Source organism: Dasypus novemcinctus, chromosome 3 (genome assembly GCF_030445035.2).
Source record: "Dasypus novemcinctus isolate mDasNov1 chromosome 3, mDasNov1.1.hap2, whole genome shotgun sequence".
In the NCBI taxonomy this organism is placed as follows: domain Eukaryota; kingdom Metazoa; phylum Chordata; class Mammalia; order Cingulata; family Dasypodidae; genus Dasypus; species Dasypus novemcinctus.
In genome coordinates, this window is record NC_080675.1 from 41604276 (window position 1) to 41621772 (window position 17497).

The 17497-nt window shown below is 39.8% G+C and overlaps 1 protein-coding gene across 1 annotated transcript in view; it reads right to left on the minus strand.

Annotated features, from left to right (window-relative positions):
- The window catches only part of RAD51B (RAD51 paralog B), a 744701-nt gene that overhangs the window by 69565 nt on the left and 657639 nt on the right, over positions 1-17497 (minus strand). The window contains exon 9 of the mRNA XM_004477314.4: positions 2577-2680. Within this exon, the coding sequence (XP_004477371.1) occupies positions 2577-2680 (104 nt within the window). The remainder of the gene's footprint in view (positions 1-2576; positions 2681-17497) is intronic.

Genomic DNA, 17497 nt, shown 5'->3' on the forward strand with positions numbered 1-17497 from the left:
GGGTTAATCGGCTTGTGGATATGCTCAGCTTGACCTGACCCCCCTTCCAGTCCTATGATCTCAGGCTAAGCCTCACCCTTGAGAGTCCTGGTGTAGAGCTCAATGCCAGAGAAATGGGATAAAACATAATCCTCATTCCATAACCTTGATCCCTTGGTGTAGTGGATTAAGAAGAAAAAGAAAAAAAAGCTACACTTGGTATATTCTCCAAGTGGCTGGTGTCCAGAGGTTTGCCTAGAATGAACCAGGCATGTCTTCCTACTAAGTAGTGTTAAAAAGAAGTATTATTTGATGCACTCATCTTAAAGGCTAACTCTAAAGTATTGCTTTAGCACATATCCCAGAGAAGTTTATCTTCAGATGGCGTCTATATTTTGGCATGAAGTAAGACCACAGGAAAGGCTCAGTGAATCACTAAGCACACCCTCTGCTAAGGCAAGATAAGGTCATAAGATTTTATCCCAGTTAGTAGGCCACAAATTAGACAAGTGGCCCCAAAAGGCATGCACATTTCTATAGAATAAATGTAAGTTCTTTTGCTTGGGTTGGGCATTTTAACACTGGTCATATTTTACTTTAATTTCTAATTAGTGTTTGAAAACATGATTCAAAGGCATTTAACTCTGCCCTTGTTTGCTTAGTAATAATGATAGTAACAATTTGGCCTTTGTAGATTAAGATAACACCACTGACCACTAATAGGATATGAGTTGATGGACTATCAGTGACCCATTCATGCCTTGCTCATGATTCTTCTCATGACCAGTGGCCAGCATTTGACCTTAAGAGCCAAGAGCTACCAAATCCCTTTAGTCACCAAAGAAGATATAGAATAATAGCATTTGTCCTATTAGCAAAGGGTGACGAAATGGGAATGACTGGCTAATATACTAAAACAAAAGAAAAAGAAAAATGTGTCTCTAGTTTCTTTATTTACTAATAAATTCTAACCATACTTAGTAAAATTAGAATCTGGGAACCTTAAATCCATGACACCTTAGATAATAGAATCAGAAAATCAGTGTATTAGAGTAAGAATGTCATCTAAAATCTAAAATAGAGATAAATTATAGATTTCAAGGAGTGGGGTTAAGGATACATGAAATTGAATGAATCAACATTGATTCACAAGGAATTTTGCTTCCTTAAATAGAGTTTAGGTAGTAGTACTTGACAATCTTGAATGTTATCCTTAATAGCAGCAAACAGGATTTATTTAACATGACTTAATATCTAGGGTATAAACCAAAGGTCATTAGGTTCTCCAGGAATATTTTTGGATATGTTCCACTGAAAAGAGAAGGGATGGATTCATAACTGAGAACAAGTGAATCATCATGGAAAAGGCATCACTGAGGTAATGAACATGCCAGAGCCTGAAAACTCAAAAATGTTTCTCGAAATGAAAATAAGCAGCTCCATCTTCTCAGAACATGGCCAACTCAATCACCAAGCTGGAATGTTATTTACACAGTTCCAAACAAACTAAGAAGAATCATCCTCTGGTCTGTAACCAAGGGCACTTGGAAAGTTATATTTGTAACACGCAAAGGCTCATGTTTCTTTTTGATGATTCTTGACTTCTTGAAGAAGAGCCAATTTATCTAATGCAGGTAATGCAGGCAATAACTCCCCTTTCCTGCCACCTCCCCCAGAAAGGACCCACCAGCATGATATTTCATGCCTCTTTGATAAATGACCTGCACTTGTTATATATTTAGCCAGGTGGGAAAAACTTAGTCCTGAATTCTGCCCCATCCAACAAATCACAATTATAACCCTGTTTTATTCATCCTCTTGCTTGTAGGAGAGATTATGATGGAATCTGGTCCAGACAGCAGGATAAAGTTGAGGTTAGATATTAGAAGAATAAATGTCCTGATTTTGAAACATATTAGCAAAGGGGTTAGACGGCAATATCTCTTTCTTTGGAGTAAGGACAGAAGATTAAGAAAGGGGTAGAATGTAACCTTTCTGGGTTGCAAGGGGGAGAATTCATGCTTGAGGCCAGGATAGAAACCATAAATAGGGAGCTATGAGAAAGCCATCATCCTTTTGGAGATCTCCCTGGCATTATTAAGTACTTTATGCTACTGGCTTAAGAGTTAATGCAAAAGTACCTGGTATCTGAGGAATAGTTTATTCACTTGGCAGGATCTGGCTGGCCTAAGGTTTTCAAAGCACATCAACCTCAAGAATAAGCACTACTGCTATTTAATGCATACACAAATTATTTATTCCTCAACAAATGTTATCTAAGTGAAATGTCTGTTCATTCTTTAGAGATGGAGGATTTAAGATCCCTAGAAGGTGGACCTTGGTCACTTATAAGTTTCTGGCAAATATTATAGGGAATGCTAACTCTCTGGGATCTGTTTTTATAACTTACCCCTGTATGTGACTTGTTTCTCCACCATATTGTAATGGCTGTTGGGGGCAGGAAGCAATAGTGGTTTCTTTATAAACCTCCAGCTAGTGCTGGCCCTGGAATAGATAATGCGGCCAGCACTTTCAGAAGATGATCACTCAGATTCCTAGGTATCTGACCTTGACAGGTTCCCAGTCAAAGAACTCACCTGTTTTCTCTCTGAATCAAGGTACCGGAGAATCAGCCGGGTAGTCACACTGTGACTCCAGGTGTTTCCTAGTGCAGCTGTCACACAGCTGGACCCAGAGGTGCCTGAAATGAAATAGGGAAAAATTGTGTTAATGAATGGCTTTTCTTATGATAGCATTTCACATAGAATCCAGTCATTATTACTTGCTCAGAGAGCACTTCAGGACTCAGTTCATTATCACAGGAGTTGATAAATTAGAGAAGGAGGGGGATTAAGGAATATGAGACTAAAATTAAAAACCACCACCAGTTTCCTTCAGCCTCCGTGAAAGTGGCCACCACTTATATATTGACAAGAGATTGCACTGCAAGGCAGCTTGGAACTATTGCTAATAGAAAATCAAGCCACTCCATATCCATGGCTGAAAGGCATAATCTTAACATCATGGAATAAGAATTGGTTATGAACCAGCCTTAGTTGAATAGAATGGTAAGACTTCTTTAGAGCCTTAAGTAACTTTTCCTTTTCAATATAGAAACAGTGGCATGTGCATATTGAAATCCTTTGTTCCTCCACCCCATGTACACACACACACCGAGAAATCTGGAAGATCTCACCATCTCATGTCTACACTGTTTTAGATATCACTATTACAAGAGAAACATTCCTTTACTTTCTAAAACAGGAGTTCTTAACCTTTTTTGTTTCACAGACCCCTGTGCCAGTCAGGTGAAAACCATGGACTCCTTAGTAAGTCCACACTATACTGTGCATTATTTAATAAAAATATCACATCTGCACCAGCATGTCCCCAGAAGAATAATGTTGTTGTTCTATTTAAATTCAAGCTCATTGACCCCTTGTTAAGAACCCCTGTTCTAAAACTTTCCTAAAAGGGGGAGGATGGAAGTAAGCTTTATCAGAGTCCTTAGGCTACTCTAAATTGCACTTCAGCTGGTATCTTACATCTCCAGAGCTTCACTGATCTCACCTGACATCACCAGGAGAAAAGACTTCTACTCTCCTCTGTACTTTCTCCTTAGAGGCAGGCCTGAACATTCCATCACTTATGAAACTTCACTATCATAACTAGCATGCCCAAAGTCTTCTCCGAATCCTGCCCACTTTGGCCCTGAGCCCTGGGAGGAATCCAGGCATTGGGGAGCACAGTAGGCACCCTCAGGATACCATCTCTTTTCTATGAGGAGACCAAGGTACAGAGAGGTTGAAGACTACTGAATTAGCTAAACCAAAATGAGCCCTTGAATTTATCATTTATTGCCTACGCACTGTATTTTCTGTTTTTTATCCCTTAGTGTGAAGTAGGAATTTGTCCTCTTTTCCAGGCTAGACCTCTTTCAGGGTAGGCTAACAACTTCACATGGCCTTAAGTTCCTGGACACAAGTGCTAGAACTAACAATCAATGTGGTGCAGTGGTTCTCAGCAGTAGATGATTTTGTTGGTATATTTAGCTGCGGGGTGCTACTGGCATTGAGTGGGTAGAAGCTGCTAAACAGCCTACAGTACACAGGACAATCCCCCACAATGAAGAACATCTGGTCCAAAATGTCAGTAGTGTCAAGACTGAGAACCCCTGGGTTAGATAACACCAAACATATTTTCTGCCTGGTGCCAGCAGCCACGGAGATGAACTAAGTAGAAATCAACAACTGGGACATCAACAAACCTGGAGATTTCAGATTGAAGAAGAATTTAGTGTAGGAAGGAATAAAATTTGGGGTGAGCTTGTGCACAAAATTCAAAACATATACAAATTAAGGTGAAAATAAAGAATCTAGACTGGGCCAATCTGATTACATTATTCCCCTCCTTAAAATCCTTCAATATTCCTCTGTGCCTGAGGATAAAATGCTAACTCCTGAATAGTGCATTCTAACTGGGCACCTTGTCATTGGCTTCTGCATCTCTCCCTGGTTTCATCTCTCTGGGCTCTCTTACTGGATGGTCTCCTGGGACCTCCTGACTTTTCTCTCCTTGACTGCTTGTCAGCAATTGATAAAGTTTTTCCTTCCATGGCATTTAGGATACTGGCCTTCTCTGCTGCTCCTTTTACATCACTGCTCACTCGTTTACCTTCTTTACTTTTGTTCTCCTCAGCTCTGGGTGGATCTTAGGGAGTTTGTCATGACCAGATTTTTTCCATTTATACTCAATGCCTTCAGTGGCTAGAAAGGTAACACACATTAATAAAAAGGCCAGGTGTTTGCACATTAACATAGAATTTCTTCACTACCACAAAGAGATGTGCTTGCTTCTATTTTTCTTAAAATACACAGCCCTGTCATTTTCCCTTTTTGATAAAGATACATTTACAGAGAAGTGTTTTCTGCTATAAGAAAAACAATACTACAAGGGAAATAGCAGCTGACTTTTCTTGTATGTGCATTACCAGCTCTGTTGAGATGATTCACATACCCTACGCATCACCCATTTATAATATTCAGTTCAATATAGTATATTCACAGAGTTGCTCAACCATCACTGGAATCAATTTTAGAACATTTGCATCATTTCCCTGCCCCAAAGAAACCTGTACCCTTTAGCTGTCAGCCCCCAAATCCCATCCTCCCTTCCCCAGGCCTAGGCAACTACTAATCTACTTTCTATCTTTACAGATTTGTAGCTGATTTTTAATCTTAAAGGTTAGGAGATGACGGGGAACAGTGGAGAATACAGTGAATTAGAAAATTCTTCTTTAGTCTCAAGGGTTTAGCCTGGGTTTAGCTCCAGCTATTGCTGCCATATGGTAATATTAGTTCAGAGTTAGCCAGATCTTTGATTTTTAAGAGAGAAGTCAGAAATTTTAAGCACAATCTCCTGATTTTAAATTGTTGGCTTAATTTTTAAAAACACACAAGTAAACATACTTGTGAGCCATATATGACTCATTCCCACCAAGCCCGCAATGTCTGCTCCATATGGCACAGCCTCCTGTTGACAAGGACGACGACACCCCATGTGGATGATTTCTAAGTCTTTGTCGCAACTTCCAGCTTGCCTCAGTGTCTGTTCTCCATTTTCAACCACAAGAATTGCAATTCTGACATCATGAATTTTAGCACCATAAATTCATTATCTTCAATTCAAGCTCATATCTTCCCATATAAACTTACTCCTCCTTCCTTGTCTCTTTCTTTGACCTCTCAGTTAATCTGGTTTGATCAGTTCTATTTTTAATCAGTTCCATTTTTTTCTTTTTCTCTTTCTCCCATGTTCCTCACTTCCAATAAATTGTGACGACCTATTGATTTAACTGTAGAATCTCATCTACATCCATTCCCTATCCTCCTTTCCTCCTGCGCCACCTTAGTTCACACCTATATTAGCTTCTCCCTGGGTGCGACTGCTATAGCTTTCTAACTGCTCTCCATGTTGCTTCCAGGTGCTCTTACTAAAACCCATACACTTTTCAGCTGCCTGATCAACCTCTCCCAGTACATATCTAAGTGTGCTTTCCTGTCACTTAGGCCAGCCTGATCAAAACTTTCACTGGCTCCCAAGTGCCTTCAAAGAGTTCCACATTCCTAAGACTGGCATTCAAGACTCTTTCAGCCTGTGTCCTATCTGTCTTTCCATACTTCTTCCCTCCACACCATATAAGCTTTTGCTCCAATTTAATAACTTCTTCCCCATGCCCCCTCCATATCTGTAATACCCCAACATTCACAAATCCAAACTCTACCCTACCTTCAATGTTACTTCCTACATGATGACTTCCCCTGATCATCACAGAAATAATATCTTCCTCCTCTAAACTTCCATAATATTTTATTTCATGCTCTCATGGTTACTGCTGTTTTCTAGCCTATGGTATATTAAGTGTGTGCTTTTCTTATCACTCTTAATATACATCATAAGAGAGCAGAATCCATGTCTGATTTATGCTAGCACAACGTTACAACACAAGGTCTGAGAGAGTGGATGCTTGGTAAACACTGGTTAAATGAATGGTTATTTCTACTAAACTTCAAACCCCACCATATATACTTGTTTTAGCAGCAGATTTACATTCTTGATTATATTTTGCTTAAACTGAAATTAAAAAGCTTACATTTCCAAGAAAACTTAGAAGGTAATTCTTAGATGCCTGCTAAGTGGTAGGATAAGTGAGGATGAACTTTACAGTTTGCAAAGAGAAAAACCACATGTGAACAACTGGAGTTGCTAGTTAGTGAAGCACTCAAAAATTTTTTTTTCTGTAATAAAATTATAGGAGCTTCCCATGTCTAGAGGAAGACAGGATTATATCAGAGGTCAGAACCACATTCAGTTGGTAGAGTCTATTCTTAACAAAATCCATGTCCCTACACCAATGAGAACAGTACACAAAATGCACCATATATTTGGCTGTTTTCTAGACAGGTAAGCTTGGGTCTTTACCAAGGGGCATGAGTAGACTGGAAAAGTTTCCAGTGGAAACCCTGAATAAGCAAGTTTGAGGAGACACATCTTTGGAATGCTTACAAACATTAAATTATCATAAGGGTAATAACAGCAAGACCTTGCAAGTTAATAATAAAAAAAGACAATAATTTTAAAGTACTAATTCTAGGTCCTAGGTAAGCCCTTTATATAGGGAAGGTTTACATCTTTTTTGAACTTTATATCTTTTTTTTTAAAGATTTATTTCTCTCCCCTTCTCGCCGCCCCCCCCCCAGTTGTCTGTTCTATGTGTCCATTTGCTGTGTGTTCTTCTTTGTCCACTTCTGTTGTTGTCAGCGGCATGGAATCTGTGTCTCTTTTTGTTGCGTCATCTTGCCGCGTCAGTTCTCCGTGTGTGTGGTGCCATTCCTGGGCAGGCTGAACTTTCTTTTGCGCTGGGCGGCATTCCTTATGGGGCACACTCCTTGCACGTGGAGGTCCCCTACACAGAGGACACCCCTGCGTGGCAGGGCACTCCTGGCACGCATCAGCACTGCACATGGGCCAGCTCCACACAGGTCAAGGAGGCCTGGGGTTTGAACCGTGGACCTCCCATGTGGTAGACGGATGCCCTATCCACTGGGCCAAGTCTGCTTCCCATGAACTTCATATATTATTTACAACTTTTTTGATCCTCGCAACAACCCTTCGAGATAGATAATATTATCATCCTGACAGACTGAGGCTATGACAAATTGAGTAACTTTCCCAAGATTACAACGTTGGTTAATGACAGAATCAAGGTTCAAAACTAGGCAGACTTAGTATTAACCACTACTCCAGTTAGCCTTCTACAGGCTCATCATGTCTCTGAAGAAAAAAAAAAAAAAAAAATCCCGCTATTTTGGCAGCCTAGAAGAAGCCATTAGGAAGGTCCTGAAAAGCCAAAAGGCCCATATCTGGGAAGACACTGATGGAGGAGTATTGAGGGCTTCTTACCATACTTCTGAACTCTGCATATCACTCAGGTTCCACGCTTGGCTTCCTCTGTTCTGATGTACAGTGATAACCCAGGGCAAGGGGTTTCCAGAAAGACAATGCATGCCCTGCCTTGGCAAGTTTTTAACCTTGCTCAACCAGTCCCGCAGCTGGATTCACACAAATCAGGTGGCCTGAAACTGACCCTCCCTTGTGGAAGGCTTAAAAATCTGGCAAGATTGGAAAACTATTTCCCTTAGTAGGGCCCCAAATAAAACAACTGAAGGGTGGTTATGGTTGGTGCAATCTCCTGAGAGAGAACTGGGAGAAAGGGAGGGCATAAGCTGTCTGTTACTCTAACTTTGTAACTTTATTTTCAACCAGAAAACTCAGTGGTCTCGTGTCTTTTGACTTACAAGTATTCCTATGACAGGGATGGTTTAAATGATCATTGACATTGTTTATGGGAAATTTAAGGTAAGAAGAATCTGCTTACTGGCTTTTCAGAAAAGGTAACTTCTTGCTCAATGACCTAATTAGTCAGGAAGTAGATAAGTGAATCTTCGTTATGCTCATTTTAAGCGGAAGTTTTAAAAATTGGGGCACTCTCTTCCTCTCCCTCCTTTTTGATGACCTTGATACTTAGATCTGCCAAGGAAGCATGACTTCATTGTACAGGAATTTGGCTGATTCTAAAATGAGTTAAATATTAAATGAATGAACTAGGCTTTGAGAATATTTTCATTATCCAGGGATCTTTCTTTGTCACAGGATTGAGCCTGTAGAAGTATCTGGGTAAGCTACATAGAACAAACTAACTTATTTACATTGAAGTCAGGTCTCTCTAAAAAAGATGGGGGGAACATTCATTACCTGCTCTCTCAGAAATGCTTTTAGGTAAGTCAGAATATGTTCTCTTTCTGTAATGATTTACCCATCTGTAAAATACAAAATAATAATTATTGCTTCCCAGCAAACAAAGGTTCTTGGCGACCCTTATAAGATGAAGATACTTGACAGGTACAAATGACAGAAACAATGATGATCAAACACTGAAGGTGAAATTCTAAGAAGAAAATAAGTTTAGATATCATGTTCTACATTTTTTATCTACTAATGATAAGGAAGGTTCAGTTATGGAGTAGTTAAAACAACAGGGTTTGAGATTCTGGAATATCTTTCATGACTTCTATCTTTTGGATCCAATTCCACACTCCTTCAGAGTGGGAGTTGGATATGAAGATAAATTTCTCACAAGGCAAGGGGCGCTTTTCCTGCTCTGGAGATGCAGGGTGTAGCCCTTGTGCAATCAGGCAGGAGGAGATAAACCAGGTTGCTAAGTATCCTTGATTTCCAAAAAGGTAATGGGCCTCTGGTACCAACCAGTGTCAGTATTTAGAAGAGGCCTGTTGGGGAGCCGTAAATGAGAAAGCTCCTGCTTTGAAAACATCCCAGTTTATCACTCCTGTACTAAGCATTTCTGGGAGGTCAAAATGAATCTCCAGTACATAACAGAAACTTGTGAGCCCTGTACCAAAAGGGTCAACTTTAAAAGAATAAACTTTTCCACGTTCAAAAAAAAATTAAGTGAAAACAAAGCAGTGACTTCCAGAGTAGGAGCAGTGGGGAAGGAAAAGTTCATGGCCTAGAGGGACTGGACATTTGGTTTCCACTCACCCTTCAGAAGAAAGGCAATTATTGAGACTAGAAAGAAGAAATTCCTAAAAATTAAAAATTACCAAGCACTAATCAGCAATACATTTGGAAAAAGACCTTGACCCAATGGGGAAAACATTAAATAAAAAAGAGTTTTTATGGCTAAGAGATTTCAAAGTGAGTCAGGAGGTCATTCCGGAGGTTATGCTTATGCAGGTCTCAGGCAGACTTTACTAGCTGCCATAATAAACAAAGCCTCAAACAAGAGTGCTCTTGAGGGCTCTAGGGACACCCAGACACCAGAGGCAAGGCACGCAGTCTCATGAAATCAACACCCCTCTTCAGGCCCTATTTGGGAATATATGATAATCTATTTCCCCAAGATAACATAGTTATACTCATATATAATTCCCCTACTCATGATTCTTCTAATCCTTTTATTTGGACCTATAATTTTCAATATAACCATTAAATATATCTCTTAGAGACTTAAATCTTTAGATTGTTCAGGTTGTGCCCCGAATTCCAGCCAAGTTGTGGCCAACTCCTACTCTCTAGTTCTTCGGGCTTGCCCTGGATAACCGACAAAATGATGATGATGGACCAGTCCCATGCCAAAAAAAACAAGGAGTATCTACAGTGGCAAGCAGAGCAATTCCTTCCTTCTGCCCTGTGATATCTAAGTCCCCTCTCAGCCTGAAGCAGTCAGAGCAGACATCCATCCCAAATCCCTCAAGACTGAAGAATTAGCAAGCATAAGGTGGGAGTGTAACCACAGACCAAAGAAGATTTACTGTTATTGTACTTACTATTTTGTGTTAATGGAAGAACTTATAATATTGATATAAAGATAATGGTCACCAGGGGTTCAGAGGGGGTGGGGGAAGGGTGAGTAGGTGGAACACAGGACAGTTTTAGGGCAGTGAAATGGTTTTGTCTGTTACTACAATGACAGACACATGACATTATACATTTGTCAAAGCTTAAAAAACTGTACAGCACAAAGTGTAAACCACAATGTAAACTATAGACTTCGATTAGTAGTAATGATTCAATATTGGTTCATCAATTGTAGCAAATGTACTATACTAATGTAAGATGTTAATAATAGGGGAAACTATGTGTCTGGGTATCTGTGTGTAGGGGGGAAGAGATTATATGGGAATACTTTCAGTGTAATTTTGGTGTAAACCTAAAACTTCTCTAAAAATAAGGTTTATTATTATATATACATACACAAACTGAATAAAAATACCTACAAATATTTTCAGGATTGAAATAAATTCATGAAAGGAGATGGGCTATTACCATTGAAACGGACATTCTAGTTATCTTTCTTTTCTCTTGTCCTCACGTCCCGAAGCATGTTCTATACAATGCATGATAGCATATGGTCAGCCGCTGGCTGGCAGTCAGGACCTTGGAGTTCTATTTCTCACTTGGTTGTGGGCTTTTAATGAGACCAGGTGGGAGAAGGAGCGTGGTGTAACAAAGAACATCAGAGCAGGCCTCGGTAATAACCATGTGAAACAATTACTTCATCTCTCTGAGCCTCAGTTTCTTCATCCGTGACAAGAAGTGGTTGTTCAAAAACAATCTCAGAAGTTCCTTCCTGTTCTAAAAACTTTGAGTCTATGGTATTTTGATGAAAAGGAATTAGTTCCTCATTCTAGATTTCATTTTTTCCAGGAAGTTTGAGAATGCTCTATTCTACATACTATCTTTAAATTGCTATGCCCTTCCCAGTACCTATTTAAGTCTGAAGAGAATGCAGATGTATGGTCCTTTACCTGATAGCAGTTTTTTCTACAGTCTAGGGATTTTTTCAGTCTATCCTACCCACTAAAACCTTATGGTGGGTAAACATATGCTGATCAGTCCCAGCAAACTCAACTTCATAATAACAACACCTAAAGTTGAGAGTCTGAATGTGGGAGTTGAGATTAGAAGGGGATTATCATCCACTAAATTCAATTTCTCCTGGTTAAAACCAGGCCCATGGAGGTTGCTGAGCTTCAGCATATGTTTTTTTGTTGGGTCATCCATTTAAACAGGGGAAGTGACTGAAAATCTCAGTTATCCCCCACTGCAAGGTGAAGTAGGAGATATGCTTAGATCTGCTTTCTTTTTTTTTTTTCAAGATTTATTTTATTTATTTCTCTCCCCTTCCCCCTCCCCCCATTGTCTGCTCTCTGTGCCCACTCATGGTGTGTTCTTCTGTGTCCGCTTGCACCCTCAGTGGCACCGGGAAACTGTGTCTCTTTTTTGTTATGTCATCTTGCTGTGTCAGCTCTCCATGTGTGCGGCACCACTCCTGGGCGGGCTGTGTTTTTTTCATGGGGGGCGGCTCTCCTTGCAGGGTGCATTCCTTGTGCATGGGGCACCCCCACGTGAGGGCACCTCTGAGTGGCACAGCACTCCTTGCACGCAGCAGCTCTGCGTGTGGGCCAGCTCACCACATGGGTCAGGAGGCCCCGGGGATCGAACCCTGGACCTCCCATGTGGTAGGCAAATGCTCTATCAGTTGAGCCACATCCGCTTCCTAGATCTGCTTTCTCCTAAATTTCCCAGAGTAGCCTAAGTTACATCTGTTGGTGGATCACCAACTCTTGTTCTATTCAATGCAGAAAGTCAGAATATCAGCAACCAAAATTGATGGGGATGAATGGCTTATTACAGAGGGAGGAAGACTGCTTGAGATAGGGTATTTCTAGAATAAGGATTCAAGATGATCTATAAGCTCATGAGATCACAGAGCAAATGTATCATATAAAAGAGATTGGATTAGGCTCAGAAATCTATGCTCCAGCAAAAGTAATTTCTTTGGGGACTTGTGGTTCACTAACTGAACCTACAAACCAGCTGTATTTAGAGTGCACTCTACTTCCTCTGGTCTCTAAAATTGACAGTGGTCTGTATAGGTCAAGTTCTAACGGAAGTGATATTTCAGACCTACCTCTATAAATAGAGCACTGGAAAAAACCCATCAGCTGTGAAAATATTTGGAAACCACATATCCGATAAGGGTTTAATATATAAAATGTATAAAACATCTTTCAGCTCAACAACACAAAGACAAACAACTCAGTTTAAAAATGGGCAAAAGACTTGAATAGACATTCCCCAAAGAAGACATATAAATGGCCAAAAAACACATGAAAGGATGTTCAACATAATTTGCTGTTCGGAAAATGCAAAACAAAATCACAATGAAATATGATTTTACACCCACTAGAGTGGCTACTATTAAAAAAACGGAAAATTACAAGTGTTAGAGAGGATGTAGAAAAATAGGAACACTCATCCAGTGCTGGTGGGAATATAAAATGGTACAGCTGCTGTGGAAGACCGTTTGGCAGTTCCTCAGAAAGCTACATATAGAATTGCCTTATGACCCAGTAATCTCACTTCCAGGTATATACCCCAAAGAATTGAAAGCAGGGTCTTGAGCATATATTTGCACACCAGTGTTCACAGTGGCATTATTCACTGTAGCCAAAAATGGAAGAAACACAAATATCCACCAACTGATGAATGGGTATACAAAATGTGGTATTCATATACAATGGAATATTATTCAACCCTAAAAAGGAATGCAGTCCTGATACATGTGACAACATGAACGAACCTTAAAGAGACCATGTTGAGTGAAATAGGCCAGACACAAAAAGACAAATATTCTATGATTTCAATGATATGAAGTAATTAGAATAAGCAAACCCAATGAAGAATATAGGTTACTAAGGGATGTGGTGCGGGTATGGAACAGAGAGTTAAGGCTTAAAATGTACAGAATTTCTATTTGGGATGATGGAAAAGTTTTGGTAATGGCTGGTGGTGAACTATGAAAATAATTAATGGCACTTTATTATATATTTGAATATGGTTAAAGGAAGAAATTTTAGGTTGGAAATATGTTACCAGAATTTTAAAAATCCATGAAACTGCACGATACAATGAACCCTTGTTAAACTACGGACTATGGTTAATAGTGCAATTATAAAAAAATGTGCTTCCATCAATCATAACAAATGCACCACACCAACGCAAGGTAATAAGCAGTTGGTATGTGGGAACCCTCTATTTTACGCAACTTTTTAAATAACAAAATAATTTTAAAAGCCCATCAGCTGCGAATGATCCAGGGACCACAAGCTATCTATTAAGTAAGTAACCACAGTAATTGTGCTGCCATTTTAGATAAGCAAACAACAACACACCTTTTGTTATTTATAAACTTCTGAGTTCTGAGATTCTCAAAATACTTCAAAGCTATTAATATTCTTCCAGATTTACAAATAAAGGGTCTAAGGCATAAAACCATGCACTAACTGCCTCACCCCAAACCATCTGACCACCAAGGAAGGCAGTTAGCTGATAAAGAGTAAGTCTGATTCACTTTGGCAAAGCAGAAAATTTAATTCCTAATGTCTCTTGGCTAGGGGTGAAGGGGATGAATGCAGTCCAGAGTCTTTATTGGCAGGACACAACTAGGCTGATTCAAGTCTCACTAAAATACGTACTGAGAAAGGAAAGAAATTTGAAGTAGAAGACAAGAAAAGGTGGGGCAATCAGAACTTCTGGAATAGAAGAGATAGGAATGGGTTAATTCTCCAAAGCAGAAAGTAGAAATGGGTTAGCTAATCACTAGGATAAAGACTGCTATGTACCAGCTCAAATCACTCAAACCAACTCCATTGGCTTTCTCATAGGGAGAAAATACAATATCTCTCAGAGTATTATAATAATCACATTATTCAGAATCAGAATAAGGATGCTCACTCTATAAGAAAATGATCAGTCTGGAAACCATTATACTTGCCTACCAAATAGTTCTATAGGGGATACTGCAAAGGGTTTTCTCCGCATGCTGGCAGTGACAGTTATCAAGGTCCTCAAAGATAGCTAGGAAAACAATAGCTGACTTGAGAAGAAAAGAACAAATCTACGGTGTTTGGATAGAAAGAAACAATTTCCACTCACCCAGTTCAGCTACCATCATTCCCCGGGAACATGCTTCTGAGCCCTTTCTCGAATAATACAGCTTTCCTCCTGCCATCTTCTATTTTAAAAACAAAACAAAACCCTGAATGGTAACTTATAACTAGGCCTCCTGATCCTTTGAAAGAATGCCTTAATTAAAAATAAATTCACTCAATAGAGAAAATATATACCACCCTTAAGGAAATAGCAGAAAAATAAAACAAAGAAAACAAAACCCCAACCATTTAAAGAAATTTGAGGCATTTTATTTTGAATTTAGTCTTAATTCCCTATAAAAGCCAGGAAGATGCTTACATGAAATGTTGTTTTCTTTTCCTATCACAGTGTGTTTTATCTGCTTACTGTGATTTCTTCATGCCATACACCATCAGCTGTCTTGGTAGTAGCTTTGCATTTCTGTTTCCATTATAGGATCTGAGACAGCAGGGGATGCCAAAACTGAATTCTCGTGTATTATCTATCAGCTCATTTTCTGAGCAGGTGATGCTGGCAGAAAGAATGCAGCTTCTTACTCTGATCTCAGGTTGTATATAGCTCTGGCTGGTTTAAAAAAACAACAAAAAACCACCAACAACAAAACTCTCAGATTGGTCCGTTCAGCCAACTGTCTCTGGAGAGAGCCAGATGGGCAAAAACTGGCATATCCTTTATTAGTCACTCTTCCTTGGGAAGATTTAAACTGTAGTGAGGTGATATTTGGTAGCATTACTTATTCAAGGACCTTGTCTGGACATCAAGCAGGCCAGGTAATAACCTATTTGACTGAAGGAAAAAGAATGGGGACTTGCTAATGGTTATATGGTTTGCTTTCGGTAAATTGACTCATAAGGAAAATCAGGACAGGAAGACAAGGCTTTTTCAGGCCTTGGTTGATGCAGAATAGGACCTGTGAACCGTTCACTCTTGCTTCAGACTCTCACTGGTTCTTTGCAAGCAGTAAAGACAGAGGGTAAAGATACACTGCTATTTACCAGGAGATATGCTCTTGAAGGATATCAGTGACTTAAAAAAAACAGTAATGCTTGCAACTGTCCTATAAGTTTGAAATTATTTCAAAATGAAAAGTTTAAAATGTGCTGGTGGTGGGGGGGGCGGGGCAGGCAGGGGACAGGACCAAAACCCATTAACGCAAAAAGACATTTCAACTGAATGCGATGCCTCATCCTGGATTGGATCCTGGATCAGAAAATAAAAATTGCTAAAGACAGTATTATTGTGACACCTGGCAAAGTTTGAATATGGCCAGATATTAGATAATAATATTGTATCAGTGCTACATTTCCTGAGTGAGATAATTTTATTGTGGTTATGTAAGAGGACATTTTTGTTGTTAGGAGATAATTTCTGAATATTTGAGGAGGAAGGGACATGATGTCTATTACTTACTGTCAGATGGTTCAGCAAAGATAACAAAATAATAACATTCAAAAGTATTATGAAAAAAGTAAAATTAACAATAATATGAGAGGGATGAAGTAAAGGTGGCAAAATGTTACAATCTAAGTAAAGAGTATGTAGGAGTTCATTGCACTTTTCTTCCAACTTTCTGTAGTCTTGAACTCTTTTCAAAATTAAAATAAAAAGCAAAAAAATATTAGCATGAAGATGTAGGTTGGCACATCCTGAGAGATGACTTATGTCACTTCACTGATAGAACATCAGGCCATGGGCTTGGATCTCTGGGGAAATTATTATGATAGTGTTTCAATGCATCAGAATCAGCTGGTTAGCTTTTTAAAATGCAGAATCCTGGGCTTCACCCCAAACCTACTGAATCAGTATATCTATGGGTAGTGTACAGGAATCTGCATTTTTGAAAAGCTCTCCCAGATGATCCTTACATACACTGAAGTTTGAAAAAAAAAAAATCACGCGTTAAGCCTCTGCTGCTTTGCTTGCAATTGTAGACTCCTCAGACCCCAGGACAGTCCATGTACTGTCCATGTACTCCATGTACTGTCATGGACGTACTTACATTAGAAAATCTCTCCCTAGTACCCAGTGGTGTGGCTCTGCATCCTTTTCATTCTGAAAGCCATCAGTCTGCAGAATACCCTCTGTTCCAGTCTTTTACCCCTATCTGCTGATTTTATACTCCACCCTATTTCCCACAGGGAACAGAGGGGAGAAATACAAATGCTCTTTAGAAATGTCATAATTCATTTGGTTGAGGTTGTCAGAGGAACCACCCCAAACAGTAATTCAGAAAGGTTTGGTGGAGGAGGATGGCTGACAGCCGTGCAGCATGAAGCAGGCCAGGGAGGGTGACTGGCTGCAGGGCTGCGCCCTCTCAGACAGATTCCCTCATTACAGTCCTTCCTCAGGCATGCTCCTTGGTCTGCATTTCTTCTACACACCAAAACATGGCTCAGCTTTCAGAGCCAAGCTTCCTGATGTTTCCTCAGAGGGCACAGGAACAGAGTACAAGCCTAAAGGAGCAAAAAGAGTAAGAGCAGGACAGGAGATAGCAGCTCGGAGGTGTTTTGAATCTCCAGAGTACAGAAGTGCAGCTAATGAATTCAGCTTAAAGCACTTTAATACATATGGCATTCCTTGATCCCATGACCTGGGGTATTATTATTATTATTGTTTTATTGGCCACTGAAACCCATCTAGTCAGAGGTAGAGCTGGAACTTGAGCCCAGGTCTTCTATGACTTTTCACTGTCCCATCAGCCTTCCTTTTGGCATCAGAGAGCACAGCATTGTAGAGAATGCTTTTAATTATCACCTTGCCCATAGTGCAAAGATTTATTGTTATGCTTTCCACCCACCCCATGTCAATCACCCCTTTGGGAAGAAGAATGATCATGATAGGAATCAGGATATTGTCATGAGTGGGAGAGAATGGAATGCTGGCATCACATACAGGTTTGTTGCCCCTGAAGACTGACAAAGGGGTGGGGGAAGAGTAAAAT